This window comes from Melospiza melodia, chromosome 1 (genome assembly GCF_035770615.1).
Source record: "Melospiza melodia melodia isolate bMelMel2 chromosome 1, bMelMel2.pri, whole genome shotgun sequence".
Classification (NCBI taxonomy): domain Eukaryota; kingdom Metazoa; phylum Chordata; class Aves; order Passeriformes; family Passerellidae; genus Melospiza; species Melospiza melodia.
The window spans coordinates 51,984,283-52,010,365 of record NC_086194.1 but is presented as its reverse complement, the minus strand read 5'-3'; the positions used below and the strand labels follow the sequence as shown (position 1 = coordinate 52,010,365).

At 38.1% G+C, this 26,083-nt stretch overlaps 1 protein-coding gene across 2 annotated transcripts in view; it reads right to left on the bottom strand.

Annotated features, from left to right (window-relative positions):
• Window positions 1–26,083, bottom strand: part of TPK1 (thiamin pyrophosphokinase 1) — a 302,807-nt gene that overhangs the window by 177,538 nt on the left and 99,186 nt on the right. For both annotated transcript variants that reach the window (XM_063158005.1, XM_063158004.1), the window contains exon 3: window positions 9,068–9,137. In XM_063158005.1, the coding sequence (XP_063014075.1) occupies window positions 9,068–9,137 (70 nt within the window). The remainder of the gene's footprint in view (window positions 1–9,067; window positions 9,138–26,083) is intronic.

Here is a 26,083-nt window from a genome sequence, read left to right as displayed (position 1 = left end):
AAGTCAACTGCAAAGGACTATACCTGCTCTTCCCCAACATTTTCCAGGCTATGAAAAAAAACAAAAACAAAAACCAAAAAAGAGAATGGGTGCTATAGCACTAGTAATTCCTCCCTAAATGTCTGAAGTGCAACAGAGCAGATTAGTCAACTTCAAGGTCAGTTGTTAACATGCATTCATTTTAAGGCATTGATAGCACATGGATTTCTGTGCTCCCTAATTGAATACTGCTCTTGGCATTCTTCTCAGGTCTTAACAGAGTTTCTTTCAAATCTAAGATCATTCTTGACATGTGCAATATAAAATCAGTACTTTACATTTTAAATGACAAGTACTATTGCACCAAGACCCAGCTTGGTTTGAGGTTTGTAAGAACTTTCTAGTTTTGCTTTGTTTCAAGAACAGGAAAACTCTCAGTCCCCAGACTGCCCCATCCGTAGAAAGCATTGCTCCATAAAAGGAAGCATTGCTGGCTTAATCCTTAATTTCTATTGATAGTCAGAGATACAAAGGAAGCAAAGGCATACTTTTCACCCTAACACTACACTCAAAGCCAGCTTCACCTGAATCCTGAGAATTACTCCTTAGGCACAACAGACCAGAGCACTATAAAGTGCTGAGTACTCTTTAGCCAGCTCAGAAGTCTTTTCAAAGCTTCTTGGTCCAGATGTGACTCAATGCACGGGTATTTTATCTCTGCAAAGTCCTAACCTCTAGCATTGGGGTGGCCATAAATGATTTTTACCATGTCATAAAGCCAGAAATCACCCAGATGGCAATGACATTCCTCTACTTACAGTACACTGGGGGCAGAGATGCAGCTGTTTGAAGAATACGATGAAGCAGTACAGACCCTCTGATTGAAAGACCTGGGATTAATTGAAAGTGTCCCTTTATTCTCCTTTTCTTAGCCCCTTTTTTACCCTGCCTTTTTTTTTTTTTTTTCTCTCTCTAGAACTACTGTTCTGAACAAATGATGACCCTTTGATTTCCTGGTTGGAAATTTAAACTTGCTTTATGGTGCTCTTACTGGGACAGAGCAGTTTTATGGGCAAAACACATCACTTGCAGCCAGGAGACCTTGTTTCTGAAGCTGAACTGTTCACCTGTTTTGTATTTGTTCATCACTCCATCTCCCCAGACTTATGTCTTGGTCCTTCTTATCTACTCCTAAGCAAGATTAGAATTATTCAAAAAAAGAAGAGATTCATGCTTAGTATTTGTTGAGTGACTGAAACAGGGTCCTAATGTCATCTTTGAATATCTTGAGGTATGCGAAAAATGAAAAAAAAAATCAGTGGATTTATGCCAAAGCATGAAGATCCCTCGAGCTCTCATGGAGATCAAGTCTGCTTCCACCCAGGACTTACTACTCATTATTAAATACTGATCTCATGAGGAATGATACCTGGCCCTTTGATAGGCTCATCTTTTAAAAAGGAAGTATCAGAAACTCTGATGAGATCATGTGAATGAGGAGAGAATTTCATTTATTATTAGGAACTATTTTCCTGAATTTTAAAGGTGACTAACTGAGAATGTGAGATGATTTTGTAACTCAATGCATGACTATGAGCAAATTAATAAAGGAACAAAATAAAAGTCTTGGTTCTCAGTTCTCCACTTGAACCTGTAGACAATACTTTCACTCTTGTTCTACACAAAACCTGGTACATCAACATCTGCCTCTTGTGAATCATCATCTTGAACTCAGATGTTCTACTGAGCACTGCTTTTTCTTTTCTACTCTTCTCCTGTAAAGAAAGCATGTTCCTGTAGTAAGGTACTTACTCCCACTGTCTCCTGACATAAAAGAAACAAGGCATTCATACATCTACATACACACATGTACCTCAGGGATGAATAGCCTGCCATTTCACAGATTCTACAAGGGCATGATGCTACCAAGCCTTCTTTCTATTAGAGTTCTAAATTTCATGGGTTTCAGTCATAAATATTACTATGATTCTACAGTTACCATCTTGACTAGCAAAAGCAATAGAAATTCAACATGAAGTGTAATTTAATCTCACCTAGATACTGCTAATACTTGTAAGACAAAATGTTTTATTATTATCTCCCATTTGATTTTCAGTTTGAGGGAATGATAAAAAAACCCACAAAACTTGCCCATTTTCTGTTATGGTTTATGCAGTAAGTTCACTTAAAAGCACCTCCAAGTAAACCAAATTGCTGGTGTCTCTCTCAAAATATATCTCCACTTCTTGTGATATGCAAAAGAGTAGTTCTGCCCCTCCTAAAATTCTCAAGTGAATCCCAACCAATGGTTGTGTAGCTCCCAGATTTTTCTTTACAGCATAAGATGATAAGGTGAATAGAAATAACTCCTTTACTCCAGAAGAATATATAGTCCTGGGTCTGACTCATACAGCTGGTTAATATGAAGATGAACCTAGCAGTAAAAAAAAAAAAAATAGACCAGTGATTTCCAACTTTCATAATTTCTGTAAGCGTTTGATTCAGAGACCAAAAAAAGTCTGATATGCCTAGTGATGTTATTGCCCTAATACTTTCAGGAAACCCCTTCCAATACAGGAAGCTAATTTTGGTTTAAATTGAGGACTGAAACTATGCATATTTCATGATATTCATGCCTTGCTACCTCAACTCTTCACTGTGTCTGAAAGAAATCTTGACTTAACAGTGCATAGCTACTGGAATATAAATGTATTTGAAAATGCAATCGAGTGAAAGTAATTAAATTGAAGATATAAATGAAAAAAGCAAAAAATTACATGATACTGAGGTAGCTTGAGACTTTCTCATCTGTATTACGTGAAGCAAACACATTATGTAACTTCAAATGTATTAATCCTTCCAAACACTAAGAGATAGATTTCTTTGGTTTCTTTAAATTTGTTGGTGCCTGGCTGTTTTCTAAAACTTTTTAAATGGATCCCAAGTCAGGTATTTCCTAAAGGAGTAAGCTGTGGATAGGGCGATGGTTTTTTTCCTGATCACTCCTGAAGAATGTATTAGGATAAACACAAGATTCTAATTTTGATCTTTGAACACTGCTATAGTTTTTATGTCAGGCAAAGATGTCTGACGTAAAAGATCTCCTTTAAGCCATTTGACGAATAAAGCACTGCCTGAGCTTCCAACTTTCTTGGCTTTTGGATTGTAATCCCTCCAATCAAAGACTTCTTCACTACTAGCAGCAAAGGGGCTGGCTATGACTTCACAGTTTCAGAGGTTATTATTTTTTTTTTAACAGTACTAAAACATATTCTCATATCAGCATGAATAAAGCAAAAACTTCATGAGTATAACTGTCTCACATCCTCCCCAAATCATACAATGAACAGGTTTTAAAGACAAGAAAGGATCATTGGACTCCTCATGTAGAACTCTATACTCAGACAATCTCATTCAGTGTTTTCTGCATCAGTGCCCTAAATTTTGCCTGAATATAAGATGTCTTAAAAACAATACTCAGTTTAATCTGAAGAGTTCAAGCAAAGAATTCCTCTCAACTGCACATTAAGTAATGTCAATGGCTAATTACCTTCATAAGTACTCTATTTCTAAGCCAATATGGAACACAGTAATGTATGAATTTCTCAGTCTAATAATCTTATTAGGGACACACTTTTCCACGAGTAGAAGATTATTCAGGAAAAATAGATCTCATTTTGCAGATGGGTTTTGCTAGCTGTTGTCCAGAGGTTTCTCTTTTGGTTGTCTTGTCAATGGAGGCACTGGTTCTTAGATTAGTCAAATTCAGTGTAACCTATAAATAGCCAATTGAAGTAGCTAAGGCACTACTAACCCTCACTAATTTCTAAAATGCACACATGAAGCTGTCAAAATATCCAGACACTACGATTCATCTTTCCACTTTTCATGCAGGCAAATATATGATGATGGCTGCCTTTCCTCATGGAAGTTATATTAGCTTAGTTTTCCTATTCAAATGTTGAACTTTTGTTTAGCTTTCAAACTTTGATGCAAAATAAACCCCCTGAAAAATGCAGGCAACTTGGGAGAAAAACAAAGAGAGTTGCAGAGCTACAATCTTGTTGGGATCACAGAGATATGACTGGGTGTTGCAATGAGGGGATGCAGGCTTTTTAGGAAGAACAGGATAGGAAGGTGGGGAAGAAGAGTTGCCCTTTCCTTAAGAGAGAAGCTGGAGTGCACAGAGCTCTGCCTGGGGATGGATGAAGTTAGGCAAGCTAAAGCTGAAGTGGAATTGCATCATGGCAGGGATTTCAAAGATATAAGTTGATTGTAAAAAGATATTTTTGAGGTCTGTATTTGAAATTTAGCTGCTGCATCAACTGGAAATATCTACAAAATTTTTTCCTAATTTTTAAAAACTCCCATAGAGCTTCTTGAAGCTGCCTGCATTTACAGCCAGTTCAGAGAAGAACTGTATAGTAGCAGCTGCGTTTTCGTGCATTACCTGAGTTCACCTCATTTATGTTTAATATGTAGAAAATGTTACCATTTTCCAATTTTACTGCTACTCTTACATTTTATACAGCTCACAGGGAGAAACTGAAAGGCTAGTGAAAGTGATGTTCTCTGTGACTGCAGGCAAGCCAGCTAGTGTCACACAGTCAGTCTGAAATACTAACCAGAACTCCAGAAACACAGTATTTTTCATGATTGGTTAGTGTCACACAGTCAGTCTGAAATACTAACCAGAACTCCAGAAACACAGTATTTTTCATGATTGGTTAGTGTCACACAGTCAGTCTGTAATACTAACCAGAACTCCAGAAACACAGTATTTTTCATGATTGGTTTATCCTTCCTCTTGTAGAGCTCACCACTCCCCTCTTTGACCTGATGCTCTTAACACTGCAAAACCTGAGTACACATTGGATTTGACATCTCTCTGGGAAACAGTATCCAAGGCATTGGTTTTAAAAGTTCCAACGTGATGATAGTTTTCAATGCATTTTCACCTTTGTATACCCCAAAGCCAGTGACACTCAGGTTAATCAATGTCCTGAGATGTAATCACAAGGTGTTGAGAAACAAGTTCTGCAGTGTGATACAGATAAACAACTGCTTCATGCTGAAGTGGAAAGCAGTGCTTCATAATGATTCAAGAAAATTCAAAATTGGACAGGCAAGACAGACAGAATGAGGCACAGCAAAGAACCCATAAAGATCAGCAACTCACCTGTAACTCTGATTAGTAACAGATGTTTAGCAATCAAGAATGGTTTAGCAGTAATCCTTATTTCTAAGTGGGAACTGGTGTTAACAGTGTAAGGAAAATAACTTTTCTGGGCTGTAGAGTCAGAGAGGGAAAAGCACCAGCATTCAGTCCTTTTCCACTCCTGCCTTTCCCATGTCCCCAGTACTGACAGGTCCCAAGGACCAGCCTCTTTAAGGGAAAGTTATTCTCCCCTTTTGGTTATTCCTCTTAGCCCTCATGCTCTAAAAGAAAATTTGTTTTAATATATTATTGAAAAAACCTGGCATGGTTTCTCCTTGTTAGCACTTACAAAAATTAAAGTTTTCTTGGACAGGTTTGTTTTTAAACAAAAGCAATTGCAAGTCAGATTTTTTGAGAAAATGGCAAAACCACTATAAAAATGTCATAAAAATGATGCCACAAAACCAGAGGAAGACAGATAACATCTTACATATGTTAAACCCATGACATAAAGTCTCATTGCTGTGTTAGCCTGTGCAATGCTATAGAGAGGAAGGTGTGAACTTCCTTTGCTTGATGGGTTTAGCACAAAAGCAAGTCAAGATATCAGTGGAGAAATAGGAAATAGATGGAGGTGGGGGGCTCTTGAATCACCCTTTGCTGCTTTTCATTCACTGGCATAGGCCAACATAATGAAAAGCCAGTTAAAGAATTGTTCAGCACTCAAGTTAAAGAATTGCTCAAAAGAAGAACTACAGCAACCATGGGAGCAGCAAAAGGAGACTTAAGAGGGAATTAAATGGATTAAACACAAGCATCCAAAGACACAAGCAGTAGAAAGACTATGCATCATCCCTCTGGGATATGGACACAATCAAATACCTCTATAAAGTTCCAACATGTATAAAATGTCAACACACGCAGTATGGGAAACAAACCATGAGGAAGGATAGATCTGTGTGCAGTCACAGATCCTACTGTGATTATGGAGATGGATAACTCCTGTGGCTGGAATGTTGTCATGAGGGGCTATACACTATTTAGGAGAGAGATTGGGAAGGTGTGGTAGTGGAGTTGCCCTCTATGAATGAGGTAATACTTGGAATGGATTGAGCTCTGTCTTGGTGAGGATGATGAGGGAATGGAGGGCTTATGAGCTTGGATAAAATGACAGACTGGTAAGGGTGATGCTGTTGTGGGTGTTTCCTACAGGTTGCCTGGGCAGGAGGAGGAGGTTGACGAGGCCTACAGGCAGCTCGAAGCAGCCTCAAAGTCACAGGCACTGGTTCTTGTAGGCGATTTTAACTACCCTGACATCTACTGGAGAAACAACACAGTGAGGCACAAACCATCCAGGAGGTTCCTGGAAAGCCTTGATGAATACTTCCTGACAGAAGAAGTAGATGATCCCACAAGGAATGGTGTGCTGCTTGATCTCATACTAATAAACAGAGAAGACCTTGTTGGAGACATGAATGATGAGCACAGCCGTGGCTGTAGTGACCATTAGACTGTGGAGTTCAGTCTGGGGAAGGAGGAAGCAGGGCAGATTGTAACCATGAACTTCAGAAGAGCTAACTTTAGCCTCTTCAGGGATCTTCTTGGAAGAATGCCATGGGAATGAGGCCTGCAGGAAATAGAAGGCTGAGAGAGCTGGTTGATATTCAATGATCACTTCCTCCAGTCCCAAGAATGCTGCATCCCAGTGAGAAAGAAATCAGGTCAAGGGGAAAGAGGTCTGTGGATGATCAAGGAACTCCTGTCATTACTTGAGTGTAGGCAGGAAATATGGAAAATTACAGTCAGGAAATAGAATCAGTGTCAGGACGCTTGGAATGAATACAGGGAGGTTGTCACAGTGAGTATAAATGAGACGAAGATGGTCAAGACCCATCTGGAATTAAAGATGGTCAAAGCTGTCAAAGACAAGAAGGGCTTCTTCAATCCACTGTGGTCCCTTCCAACTTTACCTATTCTGTGAATCTCTAATATGAACTTATCTCCAAAGGAAGAGCACCAGTACACAGCACTTATCTCCAGTACAAGAGCACCATACTGCAAGCTATTCTTTTCCCAAAGTGTTATCACTATTACCCATTCTAAAGGATTCTTCATAAAATTTAGTGTCACTGAGAATCAAGCCCGAAATATCAACCAAATTCTTTATTTATATCTGTTGTATATTATATCATCCTTAAAATTAAAGGACTATTTTTTTTTAGGTTTTGATACAACACAGTTAGATATCAAGGTTTTGAATAAAGTATAGTTTAAAAATGTTGAGACAGCATTAAAAATTATTAGTATGTCAGTACCGTCTGAGCAGACAGCTCTTTAATAATAATGGACAGGGAATTTAAAGAAAAAATACTTCAGAAAAGTAAATGGATATTCTTTCCAGCAGAATGATTTCTTTAAAGACAAAAATCCAAATTATGCACTCCTTTTTTGAGTTTCAAAAGAACTCCTTTGAAGGTAAAATATACCCAACCAAAGCAATCAAGATGAGAAGAAGAAAGAGAAAAAGAATACTCCAAGGGCCAAGTATGTAAGACTGAAAGGACTATTAAGTCAAAGTACAATCATTCATTTTCCCCTGAATTATATTTATTTAATACAAACATAAATATGTGCAGAACAGATGAATGGGTTACCAGAGAAGGTAAAGCAAATGCTCTCAAATGCTGTTATTTGGAGAGCATCACCATTATCAAAGAGAACTGTTTGCTGCAAGCTGGTCTTGAATTCAAACAGACACCTGCCTAAGTCTTCTTTCCATGGCTCTGTAAGCAACTACTAGAAAAGGACAAATAAAATTTTATAAAACGTAGTCTACAACAGTAGTGCTTCCCAGACTCCAGTCTTGGCAGTTGTAGAACTTTAGGTAAACTTCTCACAGGTGACAAAGGAAGAAATTTTTACTTTAATTTTTACTTTTGGACTACAGCCTTCCTTTCTAACGCTTGTCTTTTTTTCTGAAGGAGAGGAGGAAACTGAGCATCCTCTTGTCCCTGTCATACACTTTCCATGAGATGAAAAGCAAACTATGTGTCAGATTTTGCTGTATGAGTAAAACTGTTCATAAGCTTGTAAGTTCTATCAGATGCCTTTCTCATTCCTTTGCTCCAAGAGTTAGTGTATCAATTCACTTTTATGAAAATACTTATTTATGAATTCTTGTTCAAAATACCTGAAAATCCTAAATACAAGCAAAAAGAATCCGTAGTATGCTAAGTTTGTACAGTGTTTCATGGTTCCACTACAACAATAACAAATAATTTGAATGAAGTATTTTGCATCACAACTCCTGCTCAACACCTCAGCTGCAGAAACCTTGGATGTTTTACAATTTTAAATGTCACTGCAGAAAACAAGACCATATTCTTTCAGTCATATTTCCTCACCTAGTGTACACATTTATAGATAGTGTCTGTACTTGCCTTTGGTCATTTATAATGCCCTGATGCTATTTAAAAATAATTCACAAAGAAAACTTCCTATGAAGTCTAAGTAAGTAGATTTCCTTTAAGGCCTCATGAAAAATAAAGAGGACATTGTTTCAGCTCATGGTGACAAGCATCAGATGCTCCTCTAGGCAACCCTTGCTAGGGACACAGCAAATTTTTTTCAGAGGCCTAACTCTGATGGATGCACAAAATAAGACAGACTGAGAGCAGAGCTTTCAAGAGGAAAAAAGACCAGTGGGCTTCAGAGAAAATGATGTTTCAGACTACCTGTGTTTTTATAAATTGGAGCTGAGAATAAAAATTTAGGATAATGCGGAGAAAATATTATACTACGTGCCACAGTTCATTAAAGTACCATGCACAGAGCAAGCAGCTACTTAAGTAACTGAACAGATCCTACTCCACATTTTATTTTCATTGAGAAGAGATGGCTTCAATGACTTGAAATGTATTGCTGACTTACCTTTCCTGGCTCCCTTCTGTGATGTCATAGAGATGATTGGCACCTCCATCAGCACAAGCTCTCAGGGCAGCTGCAAGTGAAGAAAGAGAACATCAGCACATTTGCATTATAAATAAAAACCCACAACTAGTTGACAGCACTCTGTAAATTAATTGTTCATAGTGGCATAGGGAATAAACTTGAGATTTTGTATGGCTTTTAGCTTCTGGCACTTGACTGCTTTTCCTGTTTCTCTAAATAGAAATCTGAACTGTTTTGATCAGACTAGTACCAATCTTCATCTGACTGAGCCACTGCACATGCAAATAGCTTATTTCTGTTATGAATAAAGTTCTATATGTCTAATTCAACAAAAAACAAAGTTGAATTTATCAACAATTTTAATTGAGCAGCAATTTTATAAAAAATAATACAATCAAATATAATCAAGCAGATACAAAAATAATTTGGCAGTGGTTTGGATAAAGCATAAGCAAAACCGACCAGGGTACAAACCCAACCGGGGTACAGGAGGCTGGAGTTTCTCACCCTGCCTCTCGTACGAAAAACAAGGGAATCAACAAACACAACTTATATACTTATATACATATTCATCAATATTTTCCCATAAATCTCCTCCTATTTTCCATTCTTGAAATCTACATCACTGTACTGCACAGTGCCTGCTCTGCTTGTTTCTAAGGGGGCTTCTGGCTTTTGGTGGTGTCTTGTGACGAAGGCTTCTCCTCATCATCACTGTCCTTTGAACAACCCCTCAGGCTGCACATGCGCCCCAAGTCTTGTGTTATAGAAGCCAGCATTATATCCCAAAAATAAGCCTTATTATTTCATAGATACCTGGAATCATCCCAATTTTGTCCATTTTAAGTCTAACTCCTTAATCATCCCGAGGCTTATTCCGTTTGGGATGTTACTTATCTCAAACTACATCCTGAATCCTATTTTCTCATTAACATCTGAAAATATCTGTTTTGGGACACTAATTACATATTTTTTTACTCTATTACTTTTTAACAAATATTTTCTAAAATACTGATATAGTTACAATTGTTAGCACGAATCAGATTCATTCATTACATTTCTATCTGAACCTGCTGTCCAGCCAGCTTAAACTACAGACAGGCAAATATTAAAACCTGAAAAGGCCACCCTCCATCTACAGATGGATCCTCCACCTTGTCACGAGTGAGAACTTGCACTGTAAACACAACTATCTTCTCACCCAGGCAGAAAGTCCCCTAGGGTGGCTCTACAGCAACCTGCATAACAATTGGGAAAGAAAAATAACCAAGAGTTAATAATCACAATACTGTTTTTTTTCTTTTTTCCCCCCTCTTCTGACACAAAAATGGTAACTTTATTACAGTTCCTATATTTTTCCACAGACTGTTTGACTCTTCTGATATAAAGTAAGTGGTTTATGTCTTAGCTTTAAATCTTGGACTATCCTGGTACAAAACCACAATAATTTTCAGCACTTCCACCTAACTTGGCGACTGCAAAGGGCATGTGCCACTAATTCCAGTTGATTTAAACAAGCAGAGACATGCTGTTCTCTTGTGATCCTTTTGTTTATACAGATTAAAGTCAGAGAAAAGAGACAAGTCTAACACTATTACAAAATCAAACATTAATTGGTATCTTTTTTCATAAGCTTCCCTATTAATCATCATTTAACTAACACACAGCTCTTTCATGAGGTTTTTAAAACCTGATAAGCTATTAAAGATTGAAAATGACCATCTTGTCTTAGCAGCCTTTATCAGTTTTGCTCTGAGATGCACAAGTGAGATAACTACAGCACTCAAGATAAAAGAAGCTGTTGCTTCCACACTAGGGCAGAGTGTTCCTTCCAGGCACAGAGAGACTGACTGGCAATACTGAAAGGGCTGAAAGTCACAGGGCCGGGGGAAAAAAGAGGAGAGATAAGTAAAAAAAGGTACAAACAATCCGATCAGGCACTTCTTGCTGCTAAGAATCCAATTTTTAGCCAAAGCCGCTCTCCTTTGGTGTTTATTTTTCAGTCAGAACCACCTGTCAGCAATGATACAAACCTGTATCTTTCCTTTTGGTGCACATTAGATGGGCAATCCACCTGCCCCCTACTTAGCCAGCCTATACAAATTGGGACAACAGAGTTCACCTCTATAGCTGTTCTCATCTTTAAGTCATTCTTTCCTGTGTGGGTGCTAAAATCCCACAGGGAGAGTTTGTAAATGATTATCCAGTGTGCAGTGCCAAGTGACCTTGGCTGAGGATTTTTTTGGGGGGCAGGGAGAAAGAAGGAAGCAGGACAAAGCAAAAGCTACCAGTTCATCACAGGTGACTTTGGGTATCTCAGCTTTTTTCTTTCAGGCTGATGCCATAAGCAGAGCAGGAGAACAAGCATTTTACTCTTCTGTACTCTTTCTAGCACAACTTCTACTGCTGCTCTCTCCAGTACCCACCATGGCAAGCACCATTGCCCTCAGCCTTCTTGTACACACCATGCACTTCTCTGTCCCCTTAACCACTTCACCCACTCTTCACAGCCCCCACTCAAACCCATATTAACAAGCCAAGGTCAAGCAGATTTGATCCTGAGAAATCTTACTAGGTGAAGTAATTTCTAGATTATTCTAGAAGCTTGCCAGACACTTACTATGGTGATTCCCTGCTTCAGGCAAGTGCCTCATCCAGTCTGATGAATACAACATCACAAGACAAGAACATTACTTTTTGCCTGCTGTGTTTGACTGGAAGATTTTAACTTCTCCTTTCACCTGAAGTTGCAGCTGAAAATGGATTGATATACTTCCTTCCACCTGGACATATCTGTTCGCTCAGGGAGTCCAGCTCACACAGAACATAGTAATGGCCCATTGCAAGAAGACTCTGATACCTGTCCTTAAGTCAGGCATCCTGTCCATTGGCTTATTCAGCAGAGAGAAGGCATCTAAGCAAGATCTAGGACCTAAGGTACATGACCTGCTTAAAGGATGTTTCCCAGACATTTCCAGACAGTCACAGCTTTTTCCTTCTGAAAATGGTGAGTTTTCCACCTATTCTCCCACATAAAAAAAACTAATAAAAGTAGTTTATAACTTCTTGGAATAAAAAATAATGGTATGAGATACATAACAAGAGATTAAAATATATTATTGGTCTCAATTATTTTAACACAGCCAGGGCCTTAACTATTGTGTATTCTCTCAATGGACTTACAACAAGTAAAGCCTGGCCCAAGATCTCTTCATCTGATCTTACAATTTTAAAATAATATGACTAAAAAAAACCAAACCAAACTAAGCAGTACAAAACTGTCCTTGTTTAGAGCAAATTTGGGAGAAAAACCTCTAAAGGGGTTCCTCTAGAAAGCAGATCCCAGCGGCTCCTCCCCTAACTGGTTCAGGAAAAGATTTCTTTGGAGAAAAGTGGAAAAAACCTGTTTATTTAACAGGCAAAGCATTCACCAGCACAAAAAAAAAAAAAAAAAAAAAAAAAAAGAATAATATTAAACAATAAAACCTCTTTCTCCTCCAAAGAGATGACAAACTCAGAAAGTCCCCTTGGTGGGTTGTAGCTCAGCTCACTCAGTCTCTGATCAGTCCCTCTGGTGCTGGAAATGCCACGGCCCAGGCCCAGGCCCGGCCTGGTGGGCCACAGGTGCTTTTATTTTTTTTTTTTTTTTTTTCAGACCAGGTTTAAACAGGTCCAAATAAAAAGAAAAACCACAGTCCAGGGAACTTCTCTGCCTCAGCTAGCTAAAACTAACTAAAAAGCAAAGGAGAGCTCTGTCCTGCTGTCTGTCTTCAGACAGCACAGTCCAGGAGCAGGATGCTGAGGGAGCAAGTGCAGTTTCTGACAACAAACTCTGTGCTTCTTCTCTCCCACCTTTCACTCTCAGAAAAACCCTTAAAGGTGCAAAACTTATTATCCAGCATAAAAAGAACAGACAACTGGGGATACAAGCATCATATAGCCAGCCCAGGACAAAAACAAATCAGTATTCAGTCTGGTACATGTAAAAATACTAAGATTCTCCCAAAGAAAGGAAGGTGCCTGAGTAACAGGTCTATGAGACTTGGATATTCTTCACACAGATATGGTGCTACTATTTGATATCTCAAATCAAAAGAGTTGCCTTATATAACTGCAATTTAAAGCTCTCTCTCACAAATTCATTCTTATTTATCTAAAAAAAAATTAAACTACTGTAGCATTGTAAAGTTATTTAGAAAAACAATTTATGAGGCACTGATCCTTTACCAGCAAGTTAATAACTTACACTGAAATCAAACAAAGCCTCAATTGCATTAAGGAACTAGCAGGTAATTAATAGATTGGCTGGAGGCCAGTAAATCATAATATTTCTACAGCTATGAACTAAGCTTTGCTTGACAAAAACTAATGATATATGTTAGCTGGAAGAATATATATCATTATTACCTGGAAGTGTTTAAGGAGATGGTCAGCAATTCTAAGCTCACAGTTTGGATGGAAAATTCTCTATGAAAAATAACAGGAACTGATTTTTAACAGCGCCTTTTTTATTAAAGACAAATTTGCTTTACAAACAACTATTTGGCCAAAGTGCACCATGGTAACTGTGTAGGCAAATCTAAGAATCTCTAGGCACTTTGCAACAGCTCACACAAAACCTCATTAATTATTTCAGCAGAAACTGAAGAACCTGAACAAGATTTGGGCTTTGTTTTGCTTGGCTTGGCATTCTGAAAACAAAAACACTTTCTTCTGAGATGTTTTCAATTCAAATAGATGAAAAAAAAAATTAAAAGGTGGAAAGTAACACAGACGGATGAAGTGCTAAGGGTCACAAATGGGTCAAAGGCAAGTTATCCAGCAGGGTGACCAAAGTGGATGGTGAGGCTTATAAAGTGAAGAATAACTTAAGTGACCAGTCAGAACACCAAAGGTCTTCCTCTTACCATCTCTTCTGCCCCAAAGGGTATCATCACATTACAGCAGACTCTTCAAATTTGCTAGGTGGGCTGCACATGGAAGTATGCTCTTGCTTATGTACATCAGAAAACCCCAAGTCACCAAAGACATTATCTAAGGGCTAGAGGATTTAACCTGGCCTCTGTAAAATGACACATGCTAAGGAATTAGTTTATATTATATTTAACTAACATAATATTAGTTTATATTATTGATATCAGCAAATATAAAAAAACTTCCTGTCCAAGTAGCTCACTGAGCTCTGGTGGGTCGGGAGAACTAATACCTCCAGAAAAAACATCGTAATATGCAGTTGGTAGCTGTAGCTTTTTCAACCAGCACAGCTGGAAGCAGAGGAGGCCTGTGATTTTGGCTACCCAGCTCAGCTGCAGAGCCCAGGGTACCATTTCATGCTTCTGGTATTAGAAGAGATTGTGCTAGGAGGACAAGGACACAAGAGCACTGCAGCCCCAGCTTAGCATGTGAATTTGCACTCCTTGGCATTACCACAAATTACCACCTTTACAATCTGAATATTCTGTGTTAAGCTCCACTGCTCAGAAATAGCTCTGTCTGCCAAATTACCACCTTTTCTATCTGTTGGATTCCTTTCTCATAAAACTCCAGTGTCAGTCAGGGAACTAGGGCATGGAGATATAATCACAAAATCAACTGTTTTATTGTGCAGGAGGGGGAACTCAATGCCACTATCAATAACTACTTCCCAAGTTATTGGGAGCAGCATGTGCTCAGTTCAGTCCAACTCTTGCCATGTCTGAAATTACGCTCAGCCCCATCTATGCCAAGGAAGAGTTAGAGCACTTTATGAAGCCATCATCCTATCTAAGAGTTTCTCACAGGCAGCATGAATGAAGAAACAGAGGCCTTTCTGAGCAATGCCCTTCCTTTTAAATGGTGCATCTTCTGCTAGTAACCAGTGAAGTATTTCCCTTTAGTGACTGAGTTTGAGGCACCATTTTAGGGCTAATTATTAGTTTTTACAAAAATTATTCTAACACAACAAAACCACTGGAAACAGTTTACTTTATATTTATCCCTTTGGCAAATATAAAAAACTTCCTGGCCCTGTGAGACAGGATATGAGCAGCATATGAAACACACAAAAAAAAAGGGGGTCTTGGCTGTGAGCTAACAAGTTCTGATACTTTTTTGCAGAAAAGGAGCAAGTATATGATTGTATTTAATAGCCCTGCAAATTCAGGTAGGGCAAAAGACTCCATAGAAGAGATGCAACTCTTGCAGACTAAGATGAGTGCATAGAAAGGGAATACATTTATAAATGTTACCAATACCTGGGAAAGGAAAGCATAACCTTATTATTCCTATTCTATTATTCCTTCCAATTAGCATTTAAAATATATTCTTGTCCAAACTGATCTTGAAATAAAGAATTGTTTTTGCTTAAATTCAAACTTGTGACAACTATCCTTAAACTGCTTTAGTATAGCCCCTCTGTTCCTTTTCTAATTTCACACAACTTCTTCTAGGTATGCAATCTCTTTCCCTCATTCCTTTATTGATTCAGTAGCCTGGTAACCATAATTAACCTGCCAGCAAAATCTACGCATAAGAGAACTCCGCTTAATTAATGACTTGGAGTGCAGGTAGTAATACATATGTGAAATAAATGGTAGATACACAGAGAACTGCTTGCTTGGCTTGATACAAAGGCCCAACACATTTTTGTCCCAGTATTACTAAAAAATAGCAGCTACCAACAACAAAATGCATACTCTGTATTTATGTGCTGTGTCATTTTCTCCTTTGTCCTGCAGAATCTGCAAAAATAAATTTAACAAACCCACGGCTTTGTACAGCTGCAGATTGCTAGAAAGGGTATCAAACTGCATCTCAAACTATTGCCTCCCACCCATGTGTTTCCACCTGTGTTATCAGGACTGTTTGTAACTGCTATTCCATTTCAATTACAGGGCACTGCAGACATCCCTCTTCTGTCAGCTGCAGCTCTGTTTAGCAAATCAGCCACCAGTCCATAATAATTTTCTGCTTTGTGGTTGGACACTGGTCTTGCTATAAGGCTTTTAAACTATTTAAAATAGATCTATCCTTATGTTGCAAATGAGTGGTTTGGCTACTTAAAGAAACACCATCAAAGACATTGGTGAAAGCAGGGTTTAATATGAATTTGTGAAAATACAACTTTATACATTTTGATGACAAAGTTCACTCTACTACTTGCTACAAAAATGAAAGCATACAAAAGAAGATCACATTAGAAGCAATTTGAAATTATTTACATGGAAGCTGGGAATACTAGAGAGGGTAAGGGTGCAAAGGATCTGGATGCAATGATAAGGGTGCAAAAGGGCTTTGCAGCACTTAGTCATTGAGTAATTAATATTTACAGAGCAATTTGATAATGTTCCCTACAATTAAAACAATGATTAAGTATAGATTTGAGATGGTAACATTCATACCATAATCAATTCATATGCACACAGATAAAATAATGTGCACACCCTTTTGTATTTGTGCAAAGGTACCTATCATAAATTCCCCTTGAGTTCAGTGAAATGCTAACATCAAATCCCTTTGTGTTTGCCAGCAGGCAAGGCTGCACCTAAAGGAGTGTGGAGATGGGGTGGGATGGGGGCACCAGCCCAGGCCTCAGTGTTAGTGACAATTCTTTGAGTATCACAGACTTGAGGCCATGTGAGCTCCGAGGTGTCACACTCAGAGGGTTGCTATTCTAAAATTGTTTGTGTATCCAAGAAAGATCCACCAGCTACAAATCTCTTATAACTAAACCATGACTCCTAAACTATCCCTATCAAAGAACATAGGTACCCATTGGTCCTGAGGCAAATGGATCAGCAGCACTGAAGCTATGCTCCCATATGGACCAGACTGGATCTCAATATGTAAAATGACTGTACTCTTGGTAAGGTAATGATATGTTTCCTATAAAGCTGCTGTGCTTCTTTAATGACTCTGCTTTGAGCTGTAAACATCATAGAGATCTCAGCCAAGCAGAGGCAAGATCCATTAAACAATTAAATGTGAGAAGACAAGGAAGAAACCAATATGAGAATGAATTAGGAACACTATTCTTTTTCCAGTGCATTGATTCAATATTGAGCTAAAGCCACACAGATAACACTTCTCTTTAAAAAGTTCACACAGAAATTAAACACACATGGAAAAGGAAACCATTTCTCCCACAAACAAAAACCATCACTGAATTTTAGGTAAAAATGTTACAGTCGCAAAAAAAAAAAAAAAAAAAAAAAAATTTAAAAAGAAAATTCATAGTTTAAAAGAAAATTCTAGGAAAACTTGTATCTTACGACTCACTTTGGGGGCAAAAGAAGAAAAGGAACAGAGCAACCCTTAAAAAAATAAATTCCTAAGTGCCAAAAACCACAAATTCAAGCAAAAAAACCTTGAGTACCAGTAAACATAGTAGCAGTAATGTGCTCTCAGAGACAGAGGCAAGGGAGCAACTGTGATTTTACTAAAAGTGAGCTTCTGCACTGTCTTCAGGAGCACTTCGATGCAGAGTTCATTATGATGATTCATATTCAAGGCTGCTGGGTTTGGAGTAATCTCTTGTCAGGAGTTAGATTTAATATTCCTACAAGCCTTACTTAAGATATGATTTTGTCTTCTCTTTTCTGTCATTCTCCCATTCTGTCAGACCCAAGAGCTCTGGTACTCGCTGAGCTGCTTTACACCCACTGCTGTAACAGGCTCCACAGGCAAAGCAGCCCTGTGCTGTCTCTCAGAGAAAACCAGGAGGAGAGAGCTTAAACATAAAGCACTTGCTGCCATCATTTCCATTAAAATCTAAGTGACCTTTTCATGGCAAGGCCATGTGGCTTGATGCCACTGGGGGAAGAATCAGGAAGAAGTTTATTCTTTTTATTTTCTCCTTTTTTTTTTTTTTGGTCTCTGTTTGAAAAATGACAACTAAAGCTATAATATAACATTTAACCAGCTTTTCTTTTTGCCCTGAGCACACATCTATTATTACTAGGTAACAGTGAGAAAACACTTATTAGGGCACAGACAAAAAAAAAAAAAAAAAGGGAAAACATAATATGAATCCTGACTTTTTTTTTTCCTGATACAGTATTTGTTTTGAATGTATTTAAAGAGTACCTTGTCAAATGTAAGATCCTCACAAATCAAATGAGCTGCTGAAACAAAAGCAGGAAGTCCTACCTGGGCCTTAAATCTGTATTTTCCACTATTTTCCACAGTGAGAAGGAATACAAGCTCTCTACAGCCATATATTTGCATTTTATTGAAGTCTGGTCTGATACCAGGAATTCCCCAGAGATTCACGAACCCTTCCTGCAGTGGCACACCTTGGCCCCAGGGCTGGGTTGCATCCTGGCTTGCAGACCTTGCCTCTGTTAGCCCTGATTGCTGCTGGAGGATCAAGCAAGTGTCAAACACCAAACTCTTACAGACACAATGCTGCAGACACAATCCATCCCATCAGGCAGCCTTTCAAACAGCACTTGCTTTCATTGCTTTGCAACTGCAATGCACCTCACTAACAAAAATTTACTCTAGCCTGTCTACCAGGGTCCTATACCTACAGCAAACACCTACATTGAAATATAATTGAAGGTGAAGTAGCTGCAAGAGTGTGCAGCTAGCTTTTTCTGCATCCATTTCCTGGTTATCAAGTGAAATGGAAATAATTGATTTTTTTTTTCTGAAGTTTTAAAATCATATTGTTTAATAATATAATTGACCTCAAGCTTTGAACGCAACTTTTTGTTTCTTCATTTTCTATTTTCCATTGCTGCAGCATTGATTTCTGACAGAAGGAAAACAAACAGCTACAAATACGATGGAATACCCCAACTGCTTGTGATTTTAATTGCTGGCCAGCATTGTCATCAGACAAACCTTAGTAACAAGCTGACTCTATTCCTATATGGAAAAAAAATCTGACTAAAAAAACCCCACACCTTTATTAGCATTATACATCAACATTTGCTGCAAAGAGACACAAAAAAGAAGCTTTTTTTTTTTTTTTAATCTGGCATTGTATTAGCAATAACAGACTTCATGAAATCACTGCTCCCTACTCCAGAATGAGAAGGATGTGGGGCAGGCAGGGAGGCAATATTTGGAAAAGGGTGGTCAGCTGTGCTAAAACAGCAAAGAAGAAGAAATTGTCTCCTACTACTGCTAGCAACCAGCAACTCTATGCTCCTCATCACAACCAGATCAGTGCCCCTGTCTCTTCTGCTTCCCCTCAACAAAATGCATTAATAATTCAAGCCAACCTGCAAGTGTAAAGCAATGAGCATGATAAGTTCATATTTATGTCTATGATTAAATATTTTCAGCTAATGCATTTATATTTCAAATTTTGTTTGCCTAAATTGGATTTGCAGTAGCCAGCAACTCATAAAAAATTAATCACACACTTATTTAAATTGCACAAAATATATTAATTCTCCTGCTACTAAAACACACATCTTTCCTTGGAGCGCAGAATAGATTCCCACACAACCATTTTATATCATAGTCTAACAAAAACTTTTGTGTGCCAAGGAAATTTCAGGGCTCATAAAAGTCACAAACTCCAATTTTGTTAAAAGATAACTAGACTATTACAATGCATAAATTTCTCAATGAATCAAGCATGCTTTGACACCGACTTGAAAACTTACTTAAAATATTCAAGAGAATAATCTTGGTCTAAAAGTTGTTTGGAATTAAGTATCTGAAAAAGGGACAAACAAGGAACCAGGCAAGGATGGTAGATACATTTTCCTAATGCAAGTGGAACTGATTTTTATACTTTATTTTCTAAAGTCTTGATAACATAACCTGTGTTCATGCTACATACACTTGTGCATTAGTAATTTTCCCCACTTTTAACAGATAACTGTTCAATAGATTTTTCAAGCAAACAATTGTAACACCATCCAAAGAAATGGCCAAACCACCCCCCCTCCCCCAAACTTTTATTATTTAAATTCTGACACTATTATTTAAATTCTGACACTTTTACTCTTGTTTCTGACTCACCCCCACATCTTCTCTGTTGCCTTAACTCCCAGATTTGGGCAGTGCTAAGCTGCAGTAGAAGTTTCTTTGAAGAAACTGGAAATGTAAAATTACAAGAAGATTTGATCTTACCTACTTTATTTCATATTTGGAAATAACTACAAGTACATATGCCCTGGCATTTGCAGTAATCTACACCAGAGTGGTTTCATGGAAGCAGTGGATTTGCATTGCTTTTACTCTAGTACTGGCAGTTCAAAGGATGAAAAGGAACACAGATATTACAATGTGTGGCTCCTCTTAGGAAAAGAGGAGCTTTAGCTACTTGCATCTAGACTAATCCTGATCTCCAACATCTTCCCACACAAAATAGATCTAAAATTAAAATAATATTCTTGTTAGGCACTTCCTTTTAGCTGCTAAGTTTCCCAATAGTCAAGAAAGTAGGTCAGCTATCATACTGATATAAAAGATCAGATCTATGATATAATTTCCTTAAACACATTTCTTTCATTATTTAATTTAATGCATTTATGTAATTTAATAAAATAGTTGAAAACCCCCAAAGGATGCAAAAAATAGAATATTTTCATTATTAAAATATTATAGAAGGTGTGAATTAGAATTTTCAAAAGAAATAAACAGCACCAACAATAATTTTTGGAAGTTTTTAGCTATCTTGATGAAATACTATGTTAAATCATCACAAGACACAAAGAAAGCTCATTTGGACTGTCAGAATCAGCTTCAACCAGGCTAGAAGCTGCATTTCTGAATGCTAAATGGGATTTCACATCTGAATTCTCTTACATAACACAAATGCAAAACCAATGCTGTCATCCTTGAAAGAAAATAATCAACATCTATATGGAAAGTCTGGTTATGAATGAAGATGGCATAGCAGTAGTGTCCCAGTTCATAAAGAGATGAAGAAACAAGTGCATTGATTTCAAACTCTCTCTTTATTAAGGCTATAAAAGAACTTTTAACACAAAATTTCCAAATAAAAATATTTGTAGGAGGCAATCTAGAGCTTACTGTACAAAGCTGAGTGTATATTCTCAGGGGGAATAAACTTCTGTGTGACAACTCTCCTCCTAGCAAGGCTGCAAACAGGTAAGTAATTTATAGATCTCTGCATTAAGTAGGAACAGCTCTTGTCCTCTGGCAGTTCCCTAAGGCTTCAGAAAGGCAAAAGGGAGTAGAGTGAATGGAAAATAGAGACTCAGGGGATATTCCAGACCTTGAATTTGGGACTGTTTAGTGTTCTAAACTACTCAAAATGTGATTTTAGTAGCAGATTTCTCCATGTCTACTTTCCAGTTACAAAGATAATCAGTACATTGCACATGACTTTTATCAATATGATACAGTTACTGCTCCAGGCCTTCCATTTCAATCCGTTACAAATAGGCCTAAAAGTGCAAAATCAAAGAACTTTTCCCTCTAATTTTGGTAAATATTTTTCCTTTGGAGAGACTGGACTTTAGCATATATTGGAGTCTGCAGTTCAGAAGTGAATTCATGCAAATCAGGTATGAATTCTTTGTTTTGTGTAAAATACCTACTATCTGACTTTATTATATCCCCTTTTAAATAATGCTAATACAGAAGCATTTTGCCATTCCCTGAGGATAAGCTAAACCACTTAATCCTTATTGACCAGAAATATTGGCCTCTTCTTTGGGGTCATTTTCCCCTTGTAGTTGAAACCTGTGCGTTCAATAAACAAAACCTTAGATTCAGTGCACTTGAGCTTACTCTGAAATACTGCTTTTCGAATATGCTCCCTGTGAAACAAAGAAGCAAAACCCCAGGACACAGCCTTGTTCAAATGGTAATACATTACATGTTGTATCTGCGGCTCTTTGTTCTCAAAATGGCACAGTGAAAAAGAACCCAAGAACTATATAGCAGCTGTGAGCACTACCATAAAAAGTGTTCCATTTCAATGTTGCTGTTTAATTGCAAATTATCACCCTGTTAAATTTTCCCAAGAAATATGGCTTATAAAAATGTCCTAAGTATAGCTAATATATCCTTATTTAAACCAGCCAAGTGTTGGCCAAAAAGAATATCAATACTCTATTTAATTTACAAGCTCTGTCCATACTAAACACTTCATTATCGGGAACAGAAAATATTAGAAGACAGGATGTTCAAATGTGATTTGAATTACTGTACCAATCCCATGTTACCTTATCTGCCAGATGTGCTGGAGACTCCAGATTAGTACACAACATTTTCATTTGAAGTAGCGTGTTCCTGCACTAAGCCTTGTTTAAATCAGTATTGATAGTGAAGAGCTGGTAAAATGATTAATAAAATTTTATTTTTACTTGCTTAATCTGGATTAATCTTTCGTGACCCTACAGTACCACTACCTACTGGGCTTTGAAGCACAAGAATTAAACACAAGTCAGTCTTTACACCTGGCACTTATGTACCTGTTTTAAAAGAAGAGAGCTCCTGTCCTCTCCAGATACCCAGTTTTCTTTCTCTGTGCTCATCAGTTCTTGACTGAGGCTCTGATAGCATCCTTATATAAGGGGATTACCAGGCCTGAGCCTTAAATATCGAATATTAGAGAGGTAAAAACAAATAAACAAACATCCAACCACTATACATAAAAAAAAAAACAAACTCCAAACCAAATCTAACTCTGCAACAAACACATATTAATATGTGTAAGAAAGGACTTCCATGTAAAATATCTATTTTCTCACTGTTTTTACCAGTTTACTTCCAAATGTGTCTGTTGGTCATGCATTAGCTAAGACACTCAAGTCAAGCTCAGCCAGCCCAGTTCAGCACCGTGTGTTTAAGGCAGGAATCTTTCTCATAAGAGGTCTGATGAAAGAAATGCTCTAACTCATGTGACAATACCTGAGTTAGCCCCTGTGACAGATGGCTGCCTGTGTGCAGAGCTGAACATCCAGCACTGGGGCACCGTTCCCCCTAGCAAGGAACAGGAACAGCAATGCCCTGATTTCACACACGACACTCATACAGACCTGCAAAGACACCTCTGAATCTTTGCTTCACAAGATACTATACAGACACCATAAAGGCATCAAGCATGGTTTTGCCAATGGAGAAAAAGATTTGCATAATGCCTCTCCACCTGCTTGGTACAGTCACCAGAGCTTCTAATGGATTTTGCAATTTGAAGGGGTTTTTTGCTTAAAGATGCAATGATTTTTCTGAAAGATTAAAAGGTGAACAAACTGCCACCTTTATAAACTAAAATAATGTTTAAAAAGGAGAACTAGAGATGCTGGTTCTTTCATTTATGCTGTTCACAGGTAAAGCTGGGTACTATCAAGTCACAGTCTATCAATAGTCCCCTGGCAGAGAAAAGATGTCTCAGAAATTTGATTTTGCAGCTGGCTTCCCAGTCTCAGAAACATTTGAAGCTTTTTCACAAACCATAATCAATAGCTGTGACTAACTGAAGAAGGTTTTGTTTATGTGATTAATTTCTCCTATATAGTCAACCCAACACCTAACTTCTTAAAAAGCTTACCTGGAGGGGCATGAAATAGTATTTGCTTTAAGCCATAATTCGAGAGGTTCCTGCATGTAGCTGGTCCTTATCCCTCTCTGTTCTGCCCCTACTGCTGTTCCTCATCCTCACTGCCTTCTATTCCAGGATATGCTTTATGAGCCACATAGTTAGTTTACTTAAAATTTAGCAATTGTGAGATAAAAGCAAAAAACGTAAGCAGAAGAGTATGGACCTCCTGGGGTTCTGTAGAAAAAAATTCTGAAAACAAAGCAAAGAAGACAGGTTCTTATACCATAAGCAAGAATAAAAGAGGTAAGGGTCATGCTATTTCTCTCTACGTGCAATAACCTCATGCACTGTCCTGTCACACCACCAAGGATGAGAGCTCCAAGCCAAGCTGTTCCCATGCCAGCAGTTTGTCAGAGACTGTATCATACCCTGGGCAGGTTCAGAGTGGAGGCAAACAGGCCTTGGAGAGTGTGTGTGCCCAGGGAGCTGCAGACACAGCACTGCTGTCACTCTCTCCATGAGAATGGCTCCCATGCCACTGGAGAGAAGGGAATTGCACAGCACACTACGCCTGGTGCAAAGATGCTGCCTCCTTCCAGCAGCAGACAAGGGTCACACTGAGTTATCCCTGATGCTGCTCTCCCAGCCACCACAAAGGGATGGAAAAGCCTCTGCCGGGGGAGAACACAACCACTGGCCCCCAGGGAGGCATTCACCTGGTTTGAGAGTAAAGAATGGGACAGGTAGGAAATCAAAATATATCTCTTTTCTTCCCAGGCATGAGGGGTGCATTTCCTCACATACAGGGAAAACAACAAGCAATGTTTCAAGAAACATTTGCTCCCTAACACAGCTGAATTCACCAGGGCATTCCCAGTCTCTCCTCTTCTAAAGAGGAATGACCACCCATTCAACAGTAAAATGATGCAATATGCATTTGGGAAAAATAAAAAAAAAAAAACAAAACCAAACCTAAATAAGAGAACCAACAAATCATTGGTCTGTTAAAACATAAGAATACTAAGAAAGAAATGCTTATATAAGAAGAAATATTTAAAAGTAACCACACAGAAAATAAATTTAAAACCTCCACAACAAATAATTAAAGGTAACCTTTAAATTACTGTTGCAATCTATAAGAGATATGCTGCAAATTTTAATAATATTGTTTGGAACATCAGTCATTTTGCTCTTGCTGAAATTCATTTTTGATAATGCAATAGTAACATCTCAGGAATGATATTAAATTTCTACTTTGTATTAAAGTAGAATTGTGTTATTAGCATGGTACAGTGTGTGCATCTCTGCTGGGATTACATTCATGCTGAAAAAAACAATGTTATTTTTCTATTACTGATATACGTTATCTATTTTGACACTGGAAAATATATTTCACTAAACTATAAACTAACAAAATCTCTCATCTAAGAGGATATCACTGAAGTTTCCCTCCTGGTGTATTTTCAATTCCTAGCCAGCAGACATCCTGCTAATATTTTTTTGCACTAATTCATTTGATTTGCAGCATACCTGTGAGCCCATATACTACAGTTAGCATGTCCAGTCCAATTATTCTCGCTCAATCTTTGACCAAACAATTGGGAAATCTGCCTGCAGGAAGAACAAAAGATTTCAGCTGACAGACCTATGTCTTTCTGAACAAAACTCAAGTGGCCTCCTTCCAGGATCTCTCTCCATTCAGTCTTTCCATTTGCCTACCAGCACCCTGAGACAGTGAGTCCCACAGCAGCTTGGAGGGAGAAAGAAATGGGGAAAGAAAAGTGTTATATTTATATTCAAACATATCTATACTTTATTGACAGGATTTTCCAAAGCACTCAACCTCATCCTAACATTTGTTTCTCAGTTTAAGAAGTGGGATCACTGGTTTCTATTCACCTTTCACACTGATGAATCACCTTGAACATCCTCCAGCTGGCCCTAACCCTCCAATTTCTTGTCAGGGTATTGAAGAAAGGAGCTCTAACAGGGATTTAAAAGGGGAACAAAGAGGACTCACCTTATCTGATAAAATTTGCCTTCTGCTATAAGCTGCAAACAGTTCCAGATATGAATTAGGGAGGTTTTCAAAGACAGGCCAGGAAATCATGCTCCTCACTAATAGATCAATCCCCCTACTAATGGATCAACACTGTGGTTAGCAAATACTGGTACTTCAGTAAAACTCAGGTTTTAGCCACACAATTACTTCAATTCACTGCAGAGGGTACATTTCCAAACAAACCCCCTAATTTGCTGTTGCAGAATGATGCATAATTTACAGTGCATTCTGTACTGATTCTGAAGCCCACCAACACACTTCCACGTGCTGAAGTGACACATCCCACCACACCTGCACAGTAGGGGAGATTCCATAAAAAGAGATTAAATTCTCAAAGAGTTGGTGCAAAAAGCAGCCATGGTCATTAAGTTTGGGACTGGTGGTACATGACACCATGTGGGTTTACACTCACATGGTACCCTCAGGGGCATTTTCTTTTCTTTTGCAATAACACCAGAATCAGGAAGAAAATAGGGAA